Genomic DNA, 23,506 nt, shown 5'->3' on the forward strand with positions numbered 1-23,506 from the left:
CTTTCTGGAATACCGGCAAGGAAAAGGTGTGGGAATCGGCATTGATATTATGTCCCTCTCCATATTGTGATAGTAGAGAGTGAGGGCATCCTGCAGGAAGTGATGGCAGATCTGTGCTTTGATGTAAAAATAGAAGGTGTTAGCTAAGAATTGAGGTTAGCAAGAAAAATATTAGTGGGAGAAGGAAGGAGCTCACATTACTCTCTTTTGCAGTGAAAAGATTGTGTGGTAAAGTAGATTACTGAGAAGAATGGGAAAAATAACATTATGCTTCCAAAATCATGATGAAAATTTTTGTATAAGGTTGAGAAACTTTGGTGAAAGAGTAATTTTTAAAACTTTGAATAGTAAAGTGAATTGTACATATAATTAGAGTACAAAAGTTATTTACCTGCTACTTGATGTCCTGCTTTATGGAGATGATGGTGCGCTGTTTATATCACGATAAAAGTAATCAACTGTCCTTCACTTTCTGAGCCAAATGTGCAAGGAGCAGTAGAGATGGGAGAAGAAAATCATACTTTCTTAAATTCTAGGAATGCACCTATATATCATAATGCAAAACTAGGATACAATCTGCATTGGACCAAATAGCTTAAATTTCTGGTCTAATGGAGGATTTCTGCTTCCCCATGCAAATTAAAGTGGTTAGTTTGATAGAGGCTCTACACCCTAATTATTTGTACAAATACAAAAAATGTGGGACCAAAGGAGGGTTTTGCTGCCTCTTCAGGATGTCAGTTTGGTATATGAAAAGAGGAAAAATAAGAAAAAAAATCACTTACGTGTGACAGACTTTGTCCACAGACATAAAAAGTAAGAGACCCACTGGATGTCCTTGGCTTTGAATTCTCCGACTTTGAACAGTTTCTTGAAATTGGGAAGGGCAGGACAGGTGTGAGAAGCATGGCAAGAAGTTGTAATGATTCAAGAAAGAGTTAATATTCCCTCCTTTATTCAATTTTAGGAAAGAGGAAAGTGGAAAAGTTGCAAAATTCCATACATAAACTCAAATTCTTTTTATATGAACTTGCTTATTAGTGATAGGGTTTGGGGAATGTATGTCAGTGTTACATTTGGGCACATGATTCAATTAAGGCAATTATTTGGCAGTGCAAATTAAAATGAAGCTTTCTCAACAAAACTGGAGGCTGCAAGATAATGGGCTAAATTGTCACCAGTTTTAGCAATTGTCACCAGTTTGTCACCAGTGACTGATACATAATAATTTACATGTTTGCTGGCCAAATCAGAGCAGGAATGGCATGCTCTGCCAATGTCAACAGTATATAAAGGTCCCAGGGAGGTGGAAGACATCGACACTTCAGAACGTTCCTCGTGCAACCCTCTTGACATCCCTCCTCTTGACAACATGTGTTGTAACTACTACGGCAACTCCTGTGGCTACGGCTGTGGCCTGGGCTGTGGCTACGGCTCTGGCTGTGGCCATGGCTGCGGATATGGCTCTCGCTATGGCTGTGGCCTGGGCTGTGGCTGTGGCTGTGGCTATGGCTCTGGCTGTGGCTATGGCTGTGGATACGGCTCTCACTATGGCTGTGGCCTGGGCTGTGGCTACGGCTGTGGCTACGGCTCTGGCTGTGGCTACGGATGCTGTGGCTACCGGCCCTATTGCTACAGAAGGTGTTATTCTTCTTGGTGGTAGAACATCACTATCTGCGCACCGTTTGCTTTTGATACGATACTTTTAGGGCTAATTCTGATGCCAGGCTGTGTACCTCAAGATTTCTATCTCCAAAATTGCATACTTGACTGAGACTGAACCCCTAGTACCCATCTGATATGGTATTTATGTGGCCAGAGTCTGCACGGTATCCTCTCATAATTTTCTAATGTTAGCCAATTCTCCATTAATTTCTGGTATTTTGTTATGACTGTAAGATCCTACAACTGGATAAATGCCTTATTTTCAATAAAAATTGTTCTTTGCTGGTAAGAAATATTTGTGTACTTTCTTGTGATATTCTCATATCTGCGGTGTTAATGGCAGCTTTTGAAAACGGGCAAGCAATAAGTTGTCTGAATCTCAGCTGCTTCATTAATAAAGTATAGATGTTTATTCTCATACTTGTATCAAAAATAATACATTCTCCACATATTTCTCACTTGCAACATGCTCAGGCACACGTACACCTGGGCGTAAATCACAGAGACTTTCAGAACTGTGCTTTGGAAATGGCGCTAAATCCTAGAATTGAGTTAGCAGACAAAAAAGGGGAGGAATGTCACCTATTGAGGAGGCTATGACAAAAATCATAAGGCTAGCAAATGTGTCCTGAGTGTTTAAAGAGTATTTGGATGGAAAAATAGTCCAGAGTTATTGGTAAGTTAAGTCAGACTTGGCTGTCAGGTTAAGGAGAAAAAGGAAGGACAGTATAAGTTAGAAGAAAAATAAAATATCATGCCATTGGAATTTGATTTCTTGTCAGGCATTTTTGTTTTCATGTTTTGAGGTTGAGGAAATTGATTTAATTCACTTATTCAACAAATATACATGAATATTTTCAGCGGACTTCATCCCAGATCCTGAAAACCCAAGTAGAACAAAATATGATCAGGTTACTACCCTGTGGGGTTGACATTGAACATATGGAGATAAAAGCTAATTGTGATAAATTCATTTGAAACAATTACTATGGAAGGAGTGAACCAGTTTAATATGAATGAGATTATGTACTGAAATATTTTGGAGATAAGTCACAGAGTTATTTTGAAATTTCATCATTTGAAGTGAGTTCTTTTGATAAAAAGAAGTTAGTAAGAAAGACTGAAAGGACTTCAGGGAGTGCTTACTGGACAAGCAGCTTCATTAGTCTCTAGATTGGGTCATGTGGTTCCACACTGTTTTCCATTGAAAACAAGCAAGGCCCAGGTCCACAGGGGCTCTCTCTGGATGGGGGGCCGATATGACAATGGATGAAACCTGGTCTAACAGCTGCTTGGCTTTCTGAACATGGAGAATCTCATGCTTTTTGGGTTTTGCATTTGTCTCTTTTTTTCACCTGACCAACCAGATATTTAGCATTCAACTACTAGAAGAGAAAACAACTTTTTCAGATTCACTAACAATCATGTTTCAGATTGTTTCAATCCGCAGTAATAAAGGAGTCATGGATTATATCTATGACATGATATGGATCCATACCATTTCCATAAAATCTGATTCTCCCATGTCCTTGGGGTTAGAAGCACAACAAAATGGAGGAGAATAAGGAATATGGCCCTGCCGTCCAAGTTAATGCTAGAGTAAGTCTATGCCAAGGATGTAAGTTTGGCTAACTGAAGTATATGTGTTTAACTTATGCTATCCATTTTTTGTTGGAAAAATATGATTGGGTGAAAATTATATCCAAGACATGTAAACAGATCTGGTAATCCAGGGTTTGCAAAATAGAGACTGTTTTTGTCTCAATGTGCCTATATCCCAAAATCTGAAGGGGAAGGCATTAGAAATAATGTCATCTGGATAGAATGTTAATTTCAATAATCTAGGGGCATGGTAGACTGAAGGTGGATGTTGGCGGTGATAATGAAAGGCAAATTGTCTATTCCAGGGAATTCCTGAAGTAGAATTTAGAGTTTTGAATTTCAAGAATGACAGAAAGGAAAAAGAAAATCAAAGGGAACAAATGGAATGGTGATTTATTTTCTTTTTCCATATAGTTGTGAAAAAAATTACAGGAGACTGATTGGATTAGGCCAGTACCAAGATCAAAGAATTATCAGTAGGAAAATTCCTCAACCGAAGTGAAAATATCCAATAATAAAATCTTTCTGTAAGAGGAATAGGCAACATTGTGAAAATCACAGCCTGTTGAAGACATACAAAAAAGTCTGGACCAAGAATCATTTCTTTGTTTTCAGAATTGGGCATCCAGGAGAAGGACTGATCTTCCTGAGTATCTACACCTTCCATCTTTGAATTCATGAATATTTTATAGAAATTACTTTCAAATATTAGAGCCTACCTGATTCTGAACATGGTGATTTAAAGAAAATACTGATAAATAAGATAAGGAAAAGAAAATCTCATTCTCCATTTCTTTCTTTTTTTTTTTTTTGGCTGCATCTATGGTGTTAGAAAGGTTGTATGTTGTGTATAGAGTGTGAAGAAAGTTTATGTTTGCATTTGGACATCTATAAATAGAAGCTTATTTCCTGATTCAGTATCTCTTAATTTGACAGGGCTGCTGTCATAATACCATAGAATGTGTCACCTTAAATAAGAGGAATGCAAGTGACTCACAGTTTTAGAGGCTCTGGGTGCAACAGTAAGCTATCTGCAGGCCATGGCTTCTTCGGGTCTGTTGAAACCTGGCGTTGGCTCGGTCTGTGCTCTATCACATGGCAATCTATCTCTGTCTCCTCCTCTCTCTCTCTTCCTGATCACGGTCCCCCTTACAAGGACTCCAGTCATAATGGATCAAGGCCCACTCTCATTCAGCTTGGACTCACCTTAACTACCAACATATTAAGGTTCCTGTTTACAAATGGGTTCACACCCAGACGACCAGGCTGAGGACGTGAACTATCTTTTGTGGGGGATGTTTTTCAGTCCCCCACACAGGACTTCTAGACTTAGGTACTACTTTTTTTTTCATTTTTTGAAAATTGTGAGGGTAACATACATGCGTAACAGTGATAGCTTCCGAAGTACAGTTTCACAAGTAGTTAGAGAGTAGGTAGTATTGATATTTCCAACTGCATAAGTCTTGGTTGTAGGGAGAGGGGCAATGTCTCCAGAAAAGCAAAGTGGGCCAGCTAGAGAATCAATGGTATAGACGGAACAAGCTCTAATCTTTCTATTTTTCTTGCAGTGTGTAAATAAGATAATACTAAAATAAGACTCTAAAAAGGTAATGTGGATCTGATGGGGGTTCTAGACCTGATTCTTTAGGGAGAGACACCTGATTCATGCAGATTGTTGGAAGCTGAGACAAGAACCCCATGTGCTTTATCTTTGCAAACTTCCAGTTCCCAAGCCTGTACTTTTCCTGTGGCTTCTGCTCAGTGTCAGTGAAATTCTTCTGGAGTGTCCAAGGAACGCCTAGCTAGGTCAACAACAAAATGGGCTGTTAGGTATTACTATCTGAAAATTACTTGTGGCGTTGGGAAAAGCTCTAGGTAGAAAAATCAGGGATTCTGGTGTGGTTGAGAGAAAATTGAATTTTATGGTTGAGAGGGGGATGTAGGTCAATGGATATCTGGTCATGTTCTTCTGCTCAAATGTGGTATTAGAACTCCAGAACTAGAGTTTAGAGATACTGACTTTCTGGAATACCGGCAAGGAAAAGGTGTGGGAATCGGCATTGATATTATGTCCCTCTCCATATTGTGATAGTAGAGAGTGAGGGCATCCTGCAGGAAGTGATGGCAGATCTGTGCTTTGATGTAAAAATAGAAGGTGTTAGCTAAGAATTGAGGTTAGCAAGAAAAATATTAGTGGGAGAAGGAAGGAGCTCACATTACTCTCTTTTGCAGTGAAAAGATTGTGTGGTAAAGTAGATTACTGAGAAGAATGGGAAAAATAACATTATGCTTCCAAAATCATGATGAAAATTTTTGTATAAGGTTGAGAAACTTTGGTGAAAGAGTAATTTTTAAAACTTTGAATAGTAAAGTGAATTGTACATATAATTAGAGTACAAAAGTTATTTACCTGCTACTTGATGTCCTGCTTTATGGAGATGATGGTGCGCTGTTTATATCACGATAAAAGTAATCAACTGTCCTTCACTTTCTGAGCCAAATGTGCAAGGAGCAGTAGAGATGGGAGAAGAAAATCATACTTTCTTAAATTCTAGGAATGCACCTATATATCATAATGCAAAACTAGGATACAATCTGCATTGGACCAAATAGCTTAAATTTCTGGTCTAATGGAGGATTTCTGCTTCCCCATGCAAATTAAAGTGGTTAGTTTGATAGAGGCTCTACACCCTAATTATTTGTACAAATACAAAAAATGTGGGACCAAAGGAGGGTTTTGCTGCCTCTTCAGGATGTCAGTTTGGTATATGAAAAGAGGAAAAATAAGAAAAAAAATCACTTACGTGTGACAGACTTTGTCCACAGACATAAAAAGTAAGAGACCCACTGGATGTCCTTGGCTTTGAATTCTCCGACTTTGAACAGTTTCTTGAAATTGGGAAGGGCAGGACAGGTGTGAGAAGCATGGCAAGAAGTTGTAATGATTCAAGAAAGAGTTAATATTCCCTCCTTTATTCAATTTTAGGAAAGAGGAAAGTGGAAAAGTTGCAAAATTCCATACATAAACTCAAATTCTTTTTATATGAACTTGCTTATTAGTGATAGGGTTTGGGGAATGTATGTCAGTGTTACATTTGGGCACATGATTCAATTAAGGCAATTATTTGGCAGTGCAAATTAAAATGAAGCTTTCTCAACAAAACTGGAGGCTGCAAGATAATGGGCTAAATTGTCACCAGTTTTAGCAATTGTCACCAGTTTGTCACCAGTGACTGACACATAATAATTTACATGTTTGCTGGCCAAATCAGAGCAGGAATGGCATGCTCTGCCAATGTCAACAGTATATAAAGGTCCCAGGGAGGTGGAAGACATCGACACTTCAGAACCTTCCTCGTGCAACCCTCTTGACATCCCTCCTCTTGACAACATGTGTTGTAACTACTACGGCAACTCCTGTGGCTACGGCTGTGGCCTGGGCTGTGGCTACGGCTCTGGCTGTGGCCATGGCTGCGGATATGGCTCTCGCTATGGCTGTGGCCTGGGCTGTGGCTGTGGCTGTGGCTATGGCTCTGGCTGTGGCTATGGCTGTGGATACGGCTCTCACTATGGCTGTGGCCTGGGCTGTGGCTACGGCTGTGGCTACGGCTCTGGCTGTGGCTACGGATGCTGTGGCTACCGGCCCTATTGTTACAGAAGGTGTTATTCTTCTTGGTGGTAGAACATCACTATCTGCGCACCGTTTGCTTTTGATACGATACTTTTAGGGCTAATTCTGATGCCAGGCTGTGTACCTCAAGATTTCTATCTCCAAAATTGCATACTTGACTGAGACTGAACCCCTAGTACCCATCTGATATGGTATTTATGTGGCCAGAGTCTGCACGGTATCCTCTCATAATTTTCTAATGTTAGCCAATTCTCCATTAATTTCTGGTATTTTGTTATGACTGTAAGATCCTACAACTGGATAAATGCCTTATTTTCAATAAAAATTGTTCTTTGCTGGTAAGAAATATTTGTGTACTTTCTTGTGATATTCTCATATCTGCGGTGTTAATGGCAGCTTTTGAAAACGGGCAAGCAATAAGTTGTCTGAATCTCAGCTGCTTCATTAATAAAGTATAGATGTTTATTCTCATACTTGTATCAAAAATAATACATTCTCCACATATTTCTCACTTGCAACATGCTCAGGCACACGTACACCTGGGCGTAAATCACAGAGACTTTCAGAACTGTGCTTTGGAAATGGCGCTAAATCCTAGAATTGAGTTAGCAGGAAAAAAAAGGGGAGGAATGTCACCTATTGAGGAGGCTATGACAAAAATCATAAGGCTAGCAAATGTGTCCTGAGTGTTTAAAGAGTATTTGGATGGAAAAATAGTCCAGAGTTATTGGTAAGTTAAGTCAGACTTGGCTGTCAGGTTAAGGAGAAAAAGGAAGGACAGTATAAGTTAGAAGAAAAATAAAATATCATGCCATTGGAATTTGATTTCTTGTCAGGCATTTTTGTTTTCATGTTTTGAGGTTGAGGAAATTGATTTAATTCACTTATTCAACAAATATACATGAATATTTTCAGCGGACTTCATCCCAGATCCTGAAAACCCAAGTAGAACAAAAATATGATCAGGTTACTACCCTGTGGGGTTGACATTGAACATATGGAGATAAAAGCTAATTGTGATAAATTCATTTGAAACAATTACTATGGAAGGAGTGAACCAGTTTAATATGAATGAGATTATGTACTGAAATATTTTGGAGATAAGTCACAGAGTTATTTTGAAATTTCATCATTTGAAGTGAGTTCTTTTGATAAAAAGAAGTTAGTAAGAAAGACTGAAAGGACTTCAGGGAGTGCTTACTGGACAAGCAGCTTCATTAGTCTCTAGATTGGGTCATGTGGTTCCACACTGTTTTCCATTGAAAACAAGCAAGGCCCAGGTCCACAGGGGCTCTCTCTGGATGGGGGGCCGATATGACAATGGATGAAACCTGGTCTAACAGCTGCTTGGCTTTCTGAACATGGAGAATCTCATGCTTTTTGGGTTTTGCATTTGTCTCTTTTTTTCACCTGACCAACCAGATATTTAGCATTCAACTACTAGAAGAGAAAACAACTTTTTCAGATTCACTAACAATCATGTTTCAGATTGTTTCAATCCGCAGTAATAAAGGAGTCATGGATTATATCTATGACATGATATGGATCCATACCATTTCCATAAAATCTGATTCTCCCATGTCCTTGGGGTTAGAAGCACAACAAAATGGAGGAGAATAAGGAATATGGCCCTGCCGTCCAAGTTAATGCTAGAGTAAGTCTATGCCAAGGATGTAAGTTTGGCTAACTGAAGTATTTGTGTTTAACTTATGCTATCCATTTTTTGTTGGAAAAATATGATTGGGTGAAAATTATATCCAAGACATGTAAACAGATCTGGTAATCCAGGGTTTGCAAAATAGAGACTGTTTTTGTCTCAATGTGCCTATATCCCAAAATCTGAAGGGGAAGGCATTAGAAATAATGTCATCTGGATAGAATGTTAATTTCAATAATCTAGGGGCATGGTAGACTGAAGGTGGATGTTGGCGGTGATAATGAAAGGCAAATTGTCTATTCCAGGGAATTCCTGAAGTAGAATTTAGAGTTTTGAATTTCAAGAATGACAGAAAGGAAAAAGAAAATCAAAGGGAACAAATGGAATGGTGATTTATTTTCTTTTTCCATATAGTTGTGAAAAAAATTACAGGAGACTGATTGGATTAGGCCAGTACCAAGATCAAAGAATTATCAGTAGGAAAATTCCTCAACCGAAGTGAAAATATCCAATAATAAAATCTTTCTGTAAGAGGAATAGGCAACATTGTGAAAATCACAGCCTGTTGAAGACGTACAAAAAAGTCTGGACCAACAATCATTTCTTTGTTTTCAGAATTGGGCATCCAGGAGAAGGACTGATCTTCCTGAGTATCTACACCTTCCATCTTTGAATTCATGAATATTTTATAGAAATTACTTTCAAATATTAGAGCCTACCTGATTCTGAACATGGTGATTTAAAGAAAATACTGATAAATAAGATAAGGAAAAGAAAATCTCATTCTCCATTTCTTTCTTTTTTTTTTTTTGGCTGCATCTATGGTGTTAGAAAGGTTGTATGTTGTGTATAGAGTGTGAAGAAAGTTTATGTTTGCATTTGGACATCTATAAATAGAAGCTTATTTCCTGATTCAGTATCTCTTAATTTGACAGGGCTGCTGTCATAATACCATAGAATGTGTCACCTTAAATAAGAGGAATGCAAGTGACTCACAGTTTTAGAGGCTCTGGGTGCAACAGTAAGCTATCTGCAGGCCATGGCTTCTTCGGGTCTGTTGAAACCTGGCGTTGGCTCGGTCTGTGCTCTATCACATGGCAATCTATCTCTGTCTCCTCCTCTCTCTCTCTTCCTGATCACGGTCCCCCTTACAAGGACTCCAGTCATAATGGATCAAGGCCCACTCTCATTCAGCTTGGACTCACCTTAACTACCAACATATTAAGGTTCCTGTTTACAAATGGGTTCACACCCAGACGACCAGGCTGAGGACGTGAACTATCTTTTGTGGGGGATGTTTTTCAGTCCCCCACACAGGACTTCTAGACTTAGGTACTACTTTTTTTTTCATTTTTTGAAAATTGTGAGGGTAACATACATGCGTAACAGTGATAGCTTCCGAAGTACAGTTTCACAAGTAGTTAGAGAGTAGGTAGTATTGATATTTCCAACTGCATAAGTCTTGGTTGTAGGGAGAGGGGCAATGTCTCCAGAAAAGCAAAGTGGGCCAGCTAGAGAATCAATGGTATAGACGGAACAAGCTCTAATCTTTCTATTTTTCTTGCAGTGTGTAAATAAGATAATACTAAAATAAGACTCTAAAAAGGTAATGTGGATCTGATGGGGGTTCTAGACCTGATTCTTTAGGGAGAGACACCTGATTCATGCAGATTGTTGGAAGCTGAGACAAGAACCCCATGTGCTTTATCTTTGCAAACTTCCAGTTCCCAAGCCTGTACTTTTCCTGTGGCTTCTGCTCAGTGTCAGTGAAATTCTTCTGGAGTGTCCAAGGAACGCCTAGCTAGGTCAACAACAAAATGGGCTGTTAGGTATTACTATCTGAAAATTACTTGTGGCGTTGGGAAAAGCTCTAGGTAGAAAAATCAGGGATTCTGGTGTGGTTGAGAGAAAATTGAATTTTATGGTTGAGAGGGGGATGTAGGTCAATGGATATCTGGTCATGTTCTTCTGCTCAAATGTGGTATTAGAACTCCAGAACTAGAGTTTAGAGATACTGACTTTCTGGAATACCGGCAAGGAAAAGGTGTGGGAATCGGCATTGATATTATGTCCCTCTCCATATTGTGATAGTAGAGAGTGAGGGCATCCTGCAGGAAGTGATGGCAGATCTGTGCTTTGATGTAAAAATAGAAGGTGTTAGCTAAGAATTGAGGTTAGCAAGAAAAATATTAGTGGGAGAAGGAAGGAGCTCACATTACTCTCTTTTGCAGTGAAAAGATTGTGTGGTAAAGTAGATTACTGAGAAGAATGGGAAAAATAACATTATGCTTCCAAAATCATGATGAAAATTTTTGTATAAGGTTGAGAAACTTTGGTGAAAGAGTAATTTTTAAAACTTTGAATAGTAAAGTGAATTGTACATATAATTAGAGTACAAAAGTTATTTACCTGCTACTTGATGTCCTGCTTTATGGAGATGATGGTGCGCTGTTTATATCACGATAAAAGTAATCAACTGTCCTTCACTTTCTGAGCCAAATGTGCAAGGAGCAGTAGAGATGGGAGAAGAAAATCATACTTTCTTAAATTCTAGGAATGCACCTATATATCATAATGCAAAACTAGGATACAATCTGCATTGGACCAAATAGCTTAAATTTCTGGTCTAATGGAGGATTTCTGCTTCCCCATGCAAATTAAAGTGGTTAGTTTGATAGAGGCTCTACACCCTAATTATTTGTACAAATACAAAAAATGTGGGACCAAAGGAGGGTTTTGCTGCCTCTTCAGGATGTCAGTTTGGTATATGAAAAGAGGAAAAATAAGAAAAAAAATCACTTACGTGTGACAGACTTTGTCCACAGACATAAAAAGTAAGAGACCCACTGGATGTCCTTGGCTTTGAATTCTCCGACTTTGAACAGTTTCTTGAAATTGGGAAGGGCAGGACAGGTGTGAGAAGCATGGCAAGAAGTTGTAATGATTCAAGAAAGAGTTAATATTCCCTCCTTTATTCAATTTTAGGAAAGAGGAAAGTGGAAAAGTTGCAAAATTCCATACATAAACTCAAATTCTTTTTATATGAACTTGCTTATTAGTGATAGGGTTTGGGGAATGTATGTCAGTGTTACATTTGGGCACATGATTCAATTAAGGCAATTATTTGGCAGTGCAAATTAAAATGAAGCTTTCTCAACAAAACTGGAGGCTGCAAGATAATGGGCTAAATTGTCACCAGTTTTAGCAATTGTCACCAGTTTGTCACCAGTGACTGACACATAATAATTTACATGTTTGCTGGCCAAATCAGAGCAGGAATGGCATGCTCTGCCAATGTCAACAGTATATAAAGGTCCCAGGGAGGTGGAAGACATCGACACTTCAGAACGTTCCTCGTGCAACCCTCTTGACATCCCTCCTCTTGACAACATGTGTTGTAACTACTACGGCAACTCCTGTGGCTACGGCTGTGGCCTGGGCTGTGGCTACGGCTCTGGCTGTGGCCATGGCTGCGGATATGGCTCTCGCTATGGCTGTGGCCTGGGCTGTGGCTGTGGCTGTGGCTATGGCTCTGGCTGTGGCTATGGCTGTGGATACGGCTCTCACTATGGCTGTGGCCTGGGCTGTGGCTACGGCTGTGGCTACGGCTCTGGCTGTGGCTACGGATGCTGTGGCTACCGGCCCTATTGCTACAGAAGGTGTTATTCTTCTTGGTGGTAGAACATCACTATCTGCGCACCGTTTGCTTTTGATACGATACTTTTAGGGCTAATTCTGATGCCAGGCTGTGTACCTCAAGATTTCTATCTCCAAAATTGCATACTTGACTGAGACTGAACCCCTAGTACCCATCTGATATGGTATTTATGTGGCCAGAGTCTGCACGGTATCCTCTCATAATTTTCTAATGTTAGCCAATTCTCCATTAATTTCTGGTATTTTGTTATGACTGTAAGATACTACCACTGGATAAATGCCTTATTTTCAATAAAAATTGTTCTTTGCTGGTAAGAAATATTTGTGTACTTTCTTGTGATATTCTCATATCTGCGGTGTTAATGGCAGCTTTTGAAAACGGGCAAGCAATAAGTTGTCTGAATCTCAGCTGCTTCATTAATAAAGTATAGATGTTTATTCTCATATGTGTATCAAAAATAATACATTCTCCACATATTTCTCACTTGCAACATGCTCAGGCACACGTACACCTGGGCGTAAATCACGGAGAGTTTCAGAACTGTGCTTTGGAAATGGCGCTAAATCCTAGAATTGAGTTAGCAGACAAAAAAGGGGAGGAATGTCACCTATTGAGGAGGCTATGACAAAAATCATAAGGCTAGCAAATGTGTCCTGAGTGTTTAAAGAGTATTTGGATGGAAAAATAATCCAGAGTTATTGGTAAGTTAAGTCAGACTTGGCTGTCAGGTTAAGGAGAAAAAGGAAGGACAGTATAAGTTAGAAGAAAAATAAAATATCATGCCATTGGAATTTGAATTCTTGTCAGGCATTTTTGTTTTCATGTTTTGAGGTTGAGGAAATTGATTTAATTCACTTATTCAACAAATATACATGAATATTTTCAGCGGACTTCATCCCAGATCCTGAAAACCCAAGTAGAACAAAAATATGATCAGGTTACTACCCTGTGGGGTTGACATTGAACATATGGAGATAAAAGCTAATTGTGATAAATTCATTTGAAACAATTACTATGGAATGAGTGAACCAGTTTAATATGAATGAGATTATGTACTGAAATATTTTGGAGATAAGTCACAGAGTTATTTTGAAATTTCATCATTTGAAGTGAGTTCTTTTGATAAAAAGAAGTTAGTAAGAAAGACTGAAAGGACTTCAGGGAGTGCTTACTGGACAAGCAGCTTCATTAGTCTCTAGATTGGGTCATGTGGTTCCACACTGTTTTCCATTGAAAACAAGCAAGGCCCAGGTCCACAGGGGCTCTCTCTGGATGGGGGGCCGATATGACAATGGATGAAACCTGGTCTAACAGCTGCTTGGCTTTCTGAACATGGAGATTCTCATGCTTTTTGGGTTTTGCATTTGTCTCTTTTTTTCACCTGACCAACCAGATATTTAGCATTCAACTACTAGAAGAGAAAACAACTTTTTCAGATTCACTAACAATCATGTTTCAGATTGTTTCAATCCGCAGTAATAAAGGAGTCATGGATTATATCTATGACATGATATGGATCCATACCATTTCCATCAAATCTGATTCTCCCATGTCCTTGGGGTTAGAAGCACAACAAAATGGAGGAGAATAAGGAATATGGCCCTGCCATCCAAGTTAATGCTAGAGTATGTCTATGCCAAGGATATAAGTTTGGCTAACTGAAGTATTTGTGTTTAACTTATGTTATCCATTTTTTGTTGGAAAAATATGATTGGGTGAAAATTATATCCAAGACATTTAAACAGATCTGGTAATCCATGGTTTGCAAAATAGAGATTGTTTTTGTCTCAATGTGCCTATATCCCAAAATCTGAAGGGGAAGTTATTAGAAATAATGTCATCTGGATAGAATGTTAATTTCAATAATCTAGGGGCCTGGTAGACTGAAGTTGGATGTTGGCGGTGATAATGAAAGGCAAAGTGTCTATTCCAGGGAATTCCTGAAGTAGAATTTAGAGTTTTGAATTTCAAGAATGACAGAAAGGAAAAAGAAAATCAAAGGGAACAAATGGAACGGTGAGTTATTTTCTTTTTCCGTATAGTTGTGAAAAAAAATACAGGAGACTGATTGGATTAGGACAGTACCAAGATCAAAGAATTATCAGTAGGAAAATTCCTCAACCAAAGTGAAAATATCCAATAATAAAAGCTTTCTGTAAGAGGAATAGGCAACATTGTGAAAATCACAACCTGTTGAAGACGTACAAAAAAGTCTGGACCAACAATCATTTCTTTGTTTTCAGAATTGGGCATCCAGGAGAAGGACTGATCTTCCTGAGTATCTACACCTTCCATCTTTGAATTCATGAATATTTTATAGAAATTACTTTCAAATATTAGAGCCTACCTGATTCTGAACATGGTGATTTAAAGAAAATACTGATAAATAAGATAAGGAAAAGAAAATCTCATTCTCCATTTCTTTCTTTTTTTTTTTTGGCTGCATCTATGGTGTTAGAAAGGTTGTATGTTGTGTATAGAGTGTGAAGAAAATTTATGTTTGCATTTGGACATCTATAAATAGAAGCTTATTTCCTGATTCAGTATCTCTTGATTTGACAGGGCTGCTGTCATAATACCATAGAATGTGTCACCTTAAATAAGAGGAATGCAAGTGACTCACAGTTTTAGAGGCTCTGGGTGCAACAGTAAGCTATCTGCAGGCCATGGCTTCTTCAGGTCTGTTGAAACCTGGCGTTGGCTTGGTCTGTGCTCTATCACATGGCAATCTATCTCTGTCTCCTCCTCTCTCTCTCTTCCTGATCACGGTCCCCGTTACAAGGACTCCAGTCATAATGGATCAAGGCCCACTCTCATTCAGCTTGGACTCACCTTAACTACCAACATATTAAGGTTCCTGTTTACAAATGGGTTCACACCCAGACGACCAGGCTGAGGACGTGAACTATCTTTTGTGGGGGATGTTTTTCAGTCCCCCACGCAGGGCTTCTAGACTTAGGTACTACTTTTTTTTTCATTTTTTGAAAATTGTGAGGGTAACATACATGCGTAACAGTGATAGCTTCCGAAGTACAGTTTCACAAGTAGTTAGAGAGTAGGTAGTATTGATATTTCCAACTGCATAAGTCTTGGTTGTAGGGAGAGGGGCAATGTCTCCAGAAAAGCAAAGTGGGCCAGCTAGAGAATCAATGGTATAGACGGAACAAGCTCTAATCTTTCTATTTTTCTTGCAGTGTGTAAATAAGATAATACTAAAATAAGACTCTAAAAAGGTAATGTGGATCTGATGGGGGTTCTAGACCTGATTCTTTAGGGAGAGACACCTGATTCATGCAGATTGTTGGAAGCTGAGACAAGAACCCCATGTGCTTTATCTTTGCAAACTTCCAGTTCCCAAGCCTATACTTTTCCTGTGGCTTCTGCTCAGTGTCAGTGAAATTCTTCTGGAGTGTCCAAGGAACGCCTAGCTAGGTCAACAACAAAATGGGCTGTTAGGTATTACTATCTGAAAATTACTTGTGGCGTTGGGAAAAGCTCTAGGTAGAAAAATCAGGGATTCTGATGTGGTTGAGAGAAAATTGAATTTTATGGTTGAGAGGGGGATGTAGGTCAATGGATATCTGGTCATGTTCTTCTGCTCAAATGTGGTATTAGAACTCCAGAACTAGAGTTTAGAGATACTGACTTTCTGGAATACTGGCAAGGAAAAGGTGTGGGAATTGGCATTGATATTATGTCCCTCTCCATATTGTGATAGTAGAGAGTGAGGGCATCCTGCAGGAAGTGATGGCAGATCTGTGCTTTGATGTAAAAATAGAAGGTGTTAGCTAAGAATTGAGGTTAGCAGGAAAAATATTAGTGGGAGAAGGAAGGAGCTCACATTACTCTCTTTTGCAGTGAAAAGGTTGTGTGGTAAAGTAGATTACTGAGAAGAATGGAAAAAATAACATTATGCTTCCAAAATCATGATGAAAATTTTTGTATAAGGTTGAGAAACTTTGGTGAAAGAGTAATTTTTAAAACTTTGAATAGTAAAGTGAATTGTACATATAATTAGAGTACAAAAGTTATTTACCTGCTACTTGATGTCCTGCTTTATGGAGATGATGGTGCGCTGTTTATATCACGATAAAAGTAATCAACTGTCCTTCACTTTCTGAGCCAAATGTGCAAGGAGCAGTAGAGATGGGAGAAGAAAATCATACTTTCTTAAATTCTAGGAATGCACCTATATATCATAATGCAAAACTAGGATACAATCTGCATTGGACCAAATAGCTTAAATTTGTGGTCTAATGGAGGATTTCTGTTTTCCCATGCAAATTAAAGTGGTTAGTTTGATAGAGGCTCTACACCCTAATTATTTGTACAAATACAAAAAATGTGGGACCAAAGGAGGGTTTTGCTGCCTCTTCAGGATGTCAGTTTGGTATATGAAAAGAGGAAAAATAAGAAAAAGAATCACTTACGTGTGACACACTTTGTCCACAGACATAAAAAGTAAGAGACCCACTGGCTGTCCTTGGCTTTGAATTCTCCGACTTTGAACGGTTTCTTGAAATTGGGAAGGGCAGGACAGGTGTGAGAAGCATGGAAGAAGTTGTAATGATTCAAGAAAGAGTTAATATTCCCTCCTTTATTCAATTTTAGGAAAGAGGAAAGTGGAAAAGTTGCAAAATTCCATACATAAACTCAAATTCTTTTATATGAACTTGCTTATTAGTGATAGGGTTTGGGGAATGTATGTCAGTGTTACATTTGGGCACATGATTCAATTAAGGCAATTATTTGGCAGTGCAAATTAAAATGAAGCTTTCTCAACAAAACTGGAGGCTGCAAGATAATGGGCTAAATTGTCACCAGTTTTAGCAATTGTCACCAGTTTGTCATCAGTGACTGACACATAATAATTTAGATGTTTTCTGGCCAAATCAGAGCAGGAATGGCATGCTCTGCCAATGTCAACAGTATATAAAGGTCTCAGGGAAGTGGAAGACATCGACACTTCACAACCTTCCTCGTGCAACCCTCTTGACATCCCTCCTCTTGACAACATGTGTTGTAACTACTACGGCAACTCCTGTGGCTACGGCTGTGGCCTGGGCTGTGGCTACGGCTCTGGCTGTGGCCATGGCTCCGGATATGGCTCTCGCTATGGCTGTGGCCTGGGCTGTGGCTGTGGCTGTGGCTATGGCTCTGGCTGTGGCTATGGCTGTGGATACGGCTCTCACTATGGCTGTGGCCTGGGCTGTGGCTACGGCTGTGGCTACGGCTCTGGCTGTGGCTACGGATGCTGTGGCTACCGGCCCTATTGCTACAGAAGGTGTTATTCTTCTTGGTGGTAGAACATCACTATCTACGCACCGTTTGCTTTTGATACGATACTTTTAGGGCTAATTCTGATGCCAGGCTGTGTACCTCAAGATTTCTATCTCCAAAATTGCATACTTGACTGAGACTGAACCCCTAGTACCCATCTGATATGGTATTTATGTGGCCAGAGTCTGCACGGTATCCTCTCATAATTTTCTAATGTTAGCCAATTCTCCATTAATTTCTGGTATTTTGTTATGACTGTAAGATACTACCACTGGATAAAAGCCTTATTTTCAATAAAAATTGTTCTTTGCTGGTAAGAAATATTTGTGTACTTTCTTGTGATATTCTCATATCTGCGGTGTTAATGGCAGCTTTTGAAAACGGGCAAGCAATAAGTTGTCTGAATCTCAGCTGCTTCATTAATAAAGTATAGATGTTTATTCTCATACGTGTATCAAAAATAATACATTCTCCACATATTTCTCACTTGCAACATGCTCAGGCACACATACACCTGGGCGTAAATCACAGAGACTTTCAGAACTGTGCTTTGGAAATGGCGCTAAATCCTAGAATTGAGTTAGCAGACAAAAAAGGGGAGGAATGTCACCTATTGAGGAGGCTATGACAAAAATCATAAGGCTAGCAAATGTGTCCTGAGTGTTTAAAGAGTATTTGGATGGAAAAATAATCCAGAGTTATTGGTAAGTTAAGTCAGACTTGGCTGTCAGGTTAAGGAGAAAAAGGAAGGACAGTATAAGTTAGAAGAAAAATAAAATATCATGCCATTGGAATTTGAATTCTTGTCAGGCATTTTTGTTTTCATGTTTTGAGGTTGAGGAAATTGATTTAATTCACTTATTCAACAAATATACATGAATATTTTCAGCGGACTTCATCCCAGATCCTGAAAACACAAGCAGAACAAAAATATGATCAGTTTGCTACCTTGTGGGGTTGACATTGAACATATGGAGTTAAAAACTAATTGTGATAAATTCATTTGAAACAATTACTATGGAAGGAGTGAACCAGTTTAATATGAATGAGATTATGTACTGAAATATTTTGGAGATAAGTCACAGAGTTATTTTGAAATTTCATCATATGAAGTGAGTTCTTTTGATAGAAAGAAGTTAGTAAGAAAGACTGAAAGGACTTCAGGGAGTGCTTACTGGACAAGCAGCTTCATTAGTCTCTAGATTGGGTCATGTGGTTCCACACTGTTTTCCATTGAAAACAAGCAAGGCCCAGGTCCACAGGGGCTCTCTCTGGATGGGGGGCCGATATGACGATGGATGAAACCTGGTCTAACAGCTGCTTGGCTTTCTGAACATGGAGAATCTCATGCTTTTTGGGTTTTGCATTTGTCTCTTTTTTTCACCTGACCAACCAGATATTTAGCATTCAACTACTACAAGAGGAAACAACTTTTTCAGATTCACTAACAATCATGTTTCAGGTTGTTTCAATCAGCAGTAATAAAGGAGTCATGGATTATATCTATGACATGATATGGATCCATACCATTTCCATAAAATCTGATTCTCCCATGTCCTTGGGGTTAGAAGCACAACAAAATGGAGGAGAATAAGGAAGATGGCCCTGCCGTCCAAGGTAATGCTAGAGTAAGTCTATGTCAAGGATGTAAGTTTGGCTAACTGAAGTATTTGTGTTTAACTTATGCTATCCATTTTTTGTTGGAAAAATATGATTGGGTGAAAATTATATCCAAGACACGTAAACAGATCTGGTAATCCAGGGTTTGCAAAACAGAGATTGTTTTTGTCTCAATGTGCCTATATCCCAAAATCTGAAGGGGAAGGTATTAGAAATAATGTCATCTGGATAGAATGTTAATTTCAATAATCTAGGGGCATGGTAGACTGAAGGTGGATGTTGGCGGTGATAATGAAAGGCAAAGTGTCTATTCCAGGGAATTCCTGAAGTAGAATTTAGAGTTTTGAATTTCAAGAATGACAGAAAGGAAAAAGAAAATCAAAGGGAACAAATGGAATGGTGATTTATTTTCTTTTTCCGTATAGTTGTGAAAAAAATTACAGGAGACTGATTGGATTAGGCCAGTACCAAGATCAAAGAATTAACAGTAGGAAAATTCCTCAACCGAAGTGAAAATATCCAATAATAAAAGCTTTCTGTAAGAGGAATAGGCAACATTGTGAAAATCACAGCCTGTTGAAGACGTACAAAAAAGACTGGACCAACAATCATTCCTTTGTTTTCAGAATTGGGCATCCAGGAGAAGTTCTGATCTTCCTGAGTATCTACACCTTCCATCTTCGAATTAATGAATATTTTACAGAAATTACTTTCAAATATTAGAGCCTACCTGATTGTGAACATGGTGATTTAAAGAAAATACTGATAAATAAGATAAGGAAAAGAAAATCTCATTCTCCATTTCTTTCTTTTTTTTTTTTTTGGCTGCATCTATGGTGTTAGAAAGGTTGTATGTTGTGTATAGAGTGTGAAGAAAGTTTATGTTTGCATTTGGACATCTATAAATAGAAGCTTATTTCCTGATTCAGTATCTCTTAATTTGACAGGGCTGCTGTCATAATACCATAGAATGTGTCACCTTAAATAAGAGGAATGCAAGTGACTCACAGTTTTAGAGGCTCTGGGTGCAACAGTAAGCTATCTGCAGGCCATGGCTTCTTCAGGTCTGTTGAAACCTGGCGTTGGCTCGGTCTGTGCTCTATCACATGGCAATCTATCTCTGTCTCCTCCTCTCTCTCTCTTCCTGATCACGGTCCCCCTTACAAGGACTCTAGTCATAATGGATCAAGGCCCACTCTCATTCAGCTTGGACTCACCTTAACTAACAACATATTAAGGTTCCTGTTTACAAATGGGTTCACACCCAGACGACCAGGCTGAGGACATGAACTATCTTTTGTGGGGGATGTTTTTCAGTCCCCCACACAGGGCTTCTAGACTTAGGTACTACTTTTTTTTCATTTTTTGAAAATTGTGAGGGTAACATACATGCGTAACAGTGATAGCTTCCTAAGTACAGTTTCACAAGTTGTTAGAGAGTAGGTAGTATTGATATTTCCAACTGCATAAGTCTTGGTTGTAGGGAGAGGGGCAATGTCTCCAGAAAAGCAAAGTGGGCCAGCTAGAGAATCAATGGTATAGACAGAACAAGCTCTAATCTTTCTATTTTTCTTGCAGTGTGTAAATAAGATAATACTAAAATAAGACTCTAAAAAGGTAATGTGGATCTGATGGGGGTTCTAGACCTGATTCTTTAGGGAGAGACACCTGATTCATGCAGATTGTTGGAAGCTGAGACAAGAACCCCATGTGCTTTATCTTTGCAAACTTCCAGTTCCCAAGCCTATACTTTTCCTGTGGCTTCTGCTCAGTGTCAGTGAAATTCTTCTGGAGTGTCCAAGGAACGCCTAGCTAGGTCAACAACAAAATGGGCTGTTAGGTATTACTATCTGAAAATTACTTGTGGCGTTGGGAAAAGCTCTAGGTAGAAAAATCAGGGATTCTGGTGTGGTTGAGAGAAAATTGAATTTTATGGTTGAGAGGGGGATGTAGGTCAATGGATATCTGGTCATGTTCTTCTGCTCAAATGTGGTATTAGAACTCCAGAACTAGAGTTTAGAGATACTGACTTTCTGGAATACCGGCAAGGAAAAGGTGTGGGAATCGGCATTGATATTATGTCCCTCTCCATATTGTGATAGTAGAGAGTGAGGGCATCCTGCAGGAAGTGATGGCAGATCTGTGCTTTGATGTAAAAATAGAAGGTGTTAGCTAAGAATTGAGGTTAGCAAGAAAAATATTAGTGGGAGAAGGAAGGAGCTCACATTACTCTCTTTTGCAGTGAAAAGTTTATGTAGTAAAGTAGATTACTGAGAAGAATGGAAAAAATAACATTATGCTTCCAAAATCATGATGAAAATTTTTGTATAAGGTTGAGAAACTTTGGTGAAAGAGTAATTTTTAAAACTTTGAATAGTAAAGTGAATTGTACATATAATTAGAGTACAAAAGTTATTTACCTGCTACTTGATGTCCTGCTTTATGGAGATGATGGTGCGCTGTTTATATCACGATAAAAGTAATCAACTGTCCTTCACTTTCTGAGCCAAATGTGCAAGGAGCAGTAGAGATGGGAGAAGAAAATCATACTTTCTTAAATACTAGGAATGCACCTATATATCATAATGCAAAACTAGGATACAATCTGCATTGGACCAAATAGCTTAAATTTGTGGTCTAATGGAGGATTTCTGCTTTCCCATGCAACTTAAATTCGTTAGTTTGACAGAGGCTCTACACCCTAATTATTTGTACAAATACAAAAAATGTGGGACCAAAGGAGGGTTTTGCTGCCTCTTCAGGATGTCAGTTTGGTATATGAAAAGAGGAAAAATAAGAAAAAGAATCACTTACGTGTGACACACTTTGTCCACAGACATAAAAAGTAAGAGACCCACTGGCTGTCCTTGGCTTTGAATTCTCCGACTTTGAACGGTTTCTTGAAATTGGGAAGGGCAGGACAGGTGTGAGAAGCATGCAAGAAGTTGTAATGATTCAAGAAAGAGTTAATATTCCCTCCTTTATTCAATTTTAGGAAAGAGGAAAGTGGAAAAGTTGCAAAATTCCATACATAAACTCAAATTCTTTTATATGAACTTGCTTATTAGTGACAGGGTTTGGGGAATGTATGTCAGTGTTACATTTGGGCACATGATTCAATTAAGGCAATTATTTGGCAGTGCAAATTAAAATGAAGCTTTCTCAACAAAACTGGAGGCTGCAAGATAATGGGCTAAATTGTCACCAGTTTTAGCAATTGTCACCAGTTTGTCATCAGTGACTGACACATAATAATTTAGATGTTTGCTGGCCAAATCAGAGCAGGAATGGCATGCTCTGCCAATGTCAACAGTATATAAAGGTCTCAGGGAGGTGGAAGACATCGACACTTCACAACCTTCCTCGTGCAACCCTCTTCACATCCCTCATCTTGACAACATGTGTTGTAACTACTACGGCAACTCCTGTGGCTACGGCTGTGGCCTGGGCTGTGGCTACGGCTCTGGCTGTGGCCATGGCTGCGGATATGGCTCTCGCTATGGCTGTGGCCTGGGCTGTGGCTGTGGCTGTGGCTATGGCTCTGGCTGTGGCTATGGCTGTGGATACGGCTCTCACTATGGCTGTGGCCTGGGCTGTGGCTACGGCTGTGGCTACGGCTCTGGCTGTGGCTACGGATGCTGTGGCTACCGGCCCTATTGCTACAGAAGGTGTTATTCTTCTTGGTGGTAGAACATCACTATCTACGCACCGTTTGCTTTTGATACGATACTTTTAGGGCTAATTCTGATGCCAGGCTGTGTACCTCAAGATTTCTATCTCCAAAATTGCATACTTGACTGAGACTGAACCCCTAGTACCCATCTGATATGGTATTTATGTGGCCAGAGTCTGCACGGTATCCTCTCATAATTTTCTAATGTTAGCCAATTCTCCATTAATTTCTGGTATTTTGTTATGACTGTAAGATACTACCACTGGATAAATGCCTTATTTTCAATAAAAATTGTTCTTTGCTGGTAAGAAATATTTGTGTACTTTCTTGTGATATTCTCATATCTGCGGTGTTAATGGCAGCTTTTGAAAACGGGCAAGCAATAAGTTGTCTGAATCTCAGCTGCTTCATTAATAAAGTATAGATGTTTATTCTCATACGTGTATCAAAAATAATACATTCTCCACATATTTCTCACTTGCAACATGCTCAGGCACACGTACACCTGGGCGTAAATCACAGAGACTTTCAGAACTGTGCTTTGGAAATGGCGCTAAATCCTAGAATTGAGTTAGCAGACAAAAAAGGGGAGGAATGTCACCTATTGAGGAGGCTATGACAAAAATCATAAGGCTAGCAAATGTGTCCTGAGTGTTTAAAGAGTATTTGGATGGAAAAATAATCCAGAGTTATTGGTAAGTTAAGTCAGACTTGGCTGTC

The 23,506-nt window shown here is 39.0% G+C and overlaps 5 protein-coding genes across 5 annotated transcripts; all 5 read left to right on the top strand.

Moving 5' to 3' along the window:
• Nucleotides 1–1,372: 1,372 nt before the first annotated feature.
• Nucleotides 1,373–1,663, top strand: LOC119544106 (keratin-associated protein 21-1-like). The gene has a single exon (XM_037849279.1). It carries the CDS (start codon nucleotides 1,373–1,375, stop codon nucleotides 1,661–1,663), a length of 291 nt encoding a protein of 96 aa, XP_037705207.1.
• Nucleotides 1,664–6,658: 4,995 nt separating this feature from the next.
• On the top strand, nucleotides 6,659–6,949 carry LOC119544164 (keratin-associated protein 21-1-like). The gene has a single exon (XM_037849395.1). The coding sequence runs from the start codon at nucleotides 6,659–6,661 to the stop codon at nucleotides 6,947–6,949; it is 291 nt and encodes a 96-aa protein (XP_037705323.1).
• Nucleotides 6,950–11,945: 4,996 nt separating this feature from the next.
• On the top strand, nucleotides 11,946–12,236 carry LOC119544220 (keratin-associated protein 21-1-like). The gene has a single exon (XM_037849525.1). It carries the CDS (start codon nucleotides 11,946–11,948, stop codon nucleotides 12,234–12,236), a length of 291 nt encoding a protein of 96 aa, XP_037705453.1.
• Nucleotides 12,237–17,228: 4,992 nt separating this feature from the next.
• On the top strand, nucleotides 17,229–17,519 carry LOC119544273 (keratin-associated protein 21-1-like). Its single transcript, XM_037849648.1, has one exon. It carries the CDS (start codon nucleotides 17,229–17,231, stop codon nucleotides 17,517–17,519), a length of 291 nt encoding a protein of 96 aa, XP_037705576.1.
• Nucleotides 17,520–22,512: 4,993 nt separating this feature from the next.
• On the top strand, nucleotides 22,513–22,803 carry LOC119544334 (keratin-associated protein 21-1-like). The gene has a single exon (XM_037849769.1). It carries the CDS (start codon nucleotides 22,513–22,515, stop codon nucleotides 22,801–22,803), a length of 291 nt encoding a protein of 96 aa, XP_037705697.1.
• The last annotated feature ends 703 nt before the right edge of the window (nucleotides 22,804–23,506 follow it).

This window comes from Choloepus didactylus, chromosome 1, assembly GCF_015220235.1.
Source record: "Choloepus didactylus isolate mChoDid1 chromosome 1, mChoDid1.pri, whole genome shotgun sequence".
Lineage (NCBI taxonomy): Eukaryota > Metazoa > Chordata > Mammalia > Pilosa > Megalonychidae > Choloepus > Choloepus didactylus.

Bases quoted from the DNA above. Each gene is read 5' to 3' on its own strand.
- LOC119544220 (XM_037849525.1), top strand. From the start codon at position 11,946: ATGTGTTGTAACTACTACGGCAACTCCTGTGGCTACGGCTGTGGCCTG.
- LOC119544334 (XM_037849769.1), top strand. From the start codon at position 22,513: ATGTGTTGTAACTACTACGGCAACTCCTGTGGCTACGGCTGTGGCCTG.
- LOC119544164 (XM_037849395.1), top strand. From the start codon at position 6,659: ATGTGTTGTAACTACTACGGCAACTCCTGTGGCTACGGCTGTGGCCTG.
- LOC119544273 (XM_037849648.1), top strand. From the start codon at position 17,229: ATGTGTTGTAACTACTACGGCAACTCCTGTGGCTACGGCTGTGGCCTG.
- LOC119544106 (XM_037849279.1), top strand. From the start codon at position 1,373: ATGTGTTGTAACTACTACGGCAACTCCTGTGGCTACGGCTGTGGCCTG.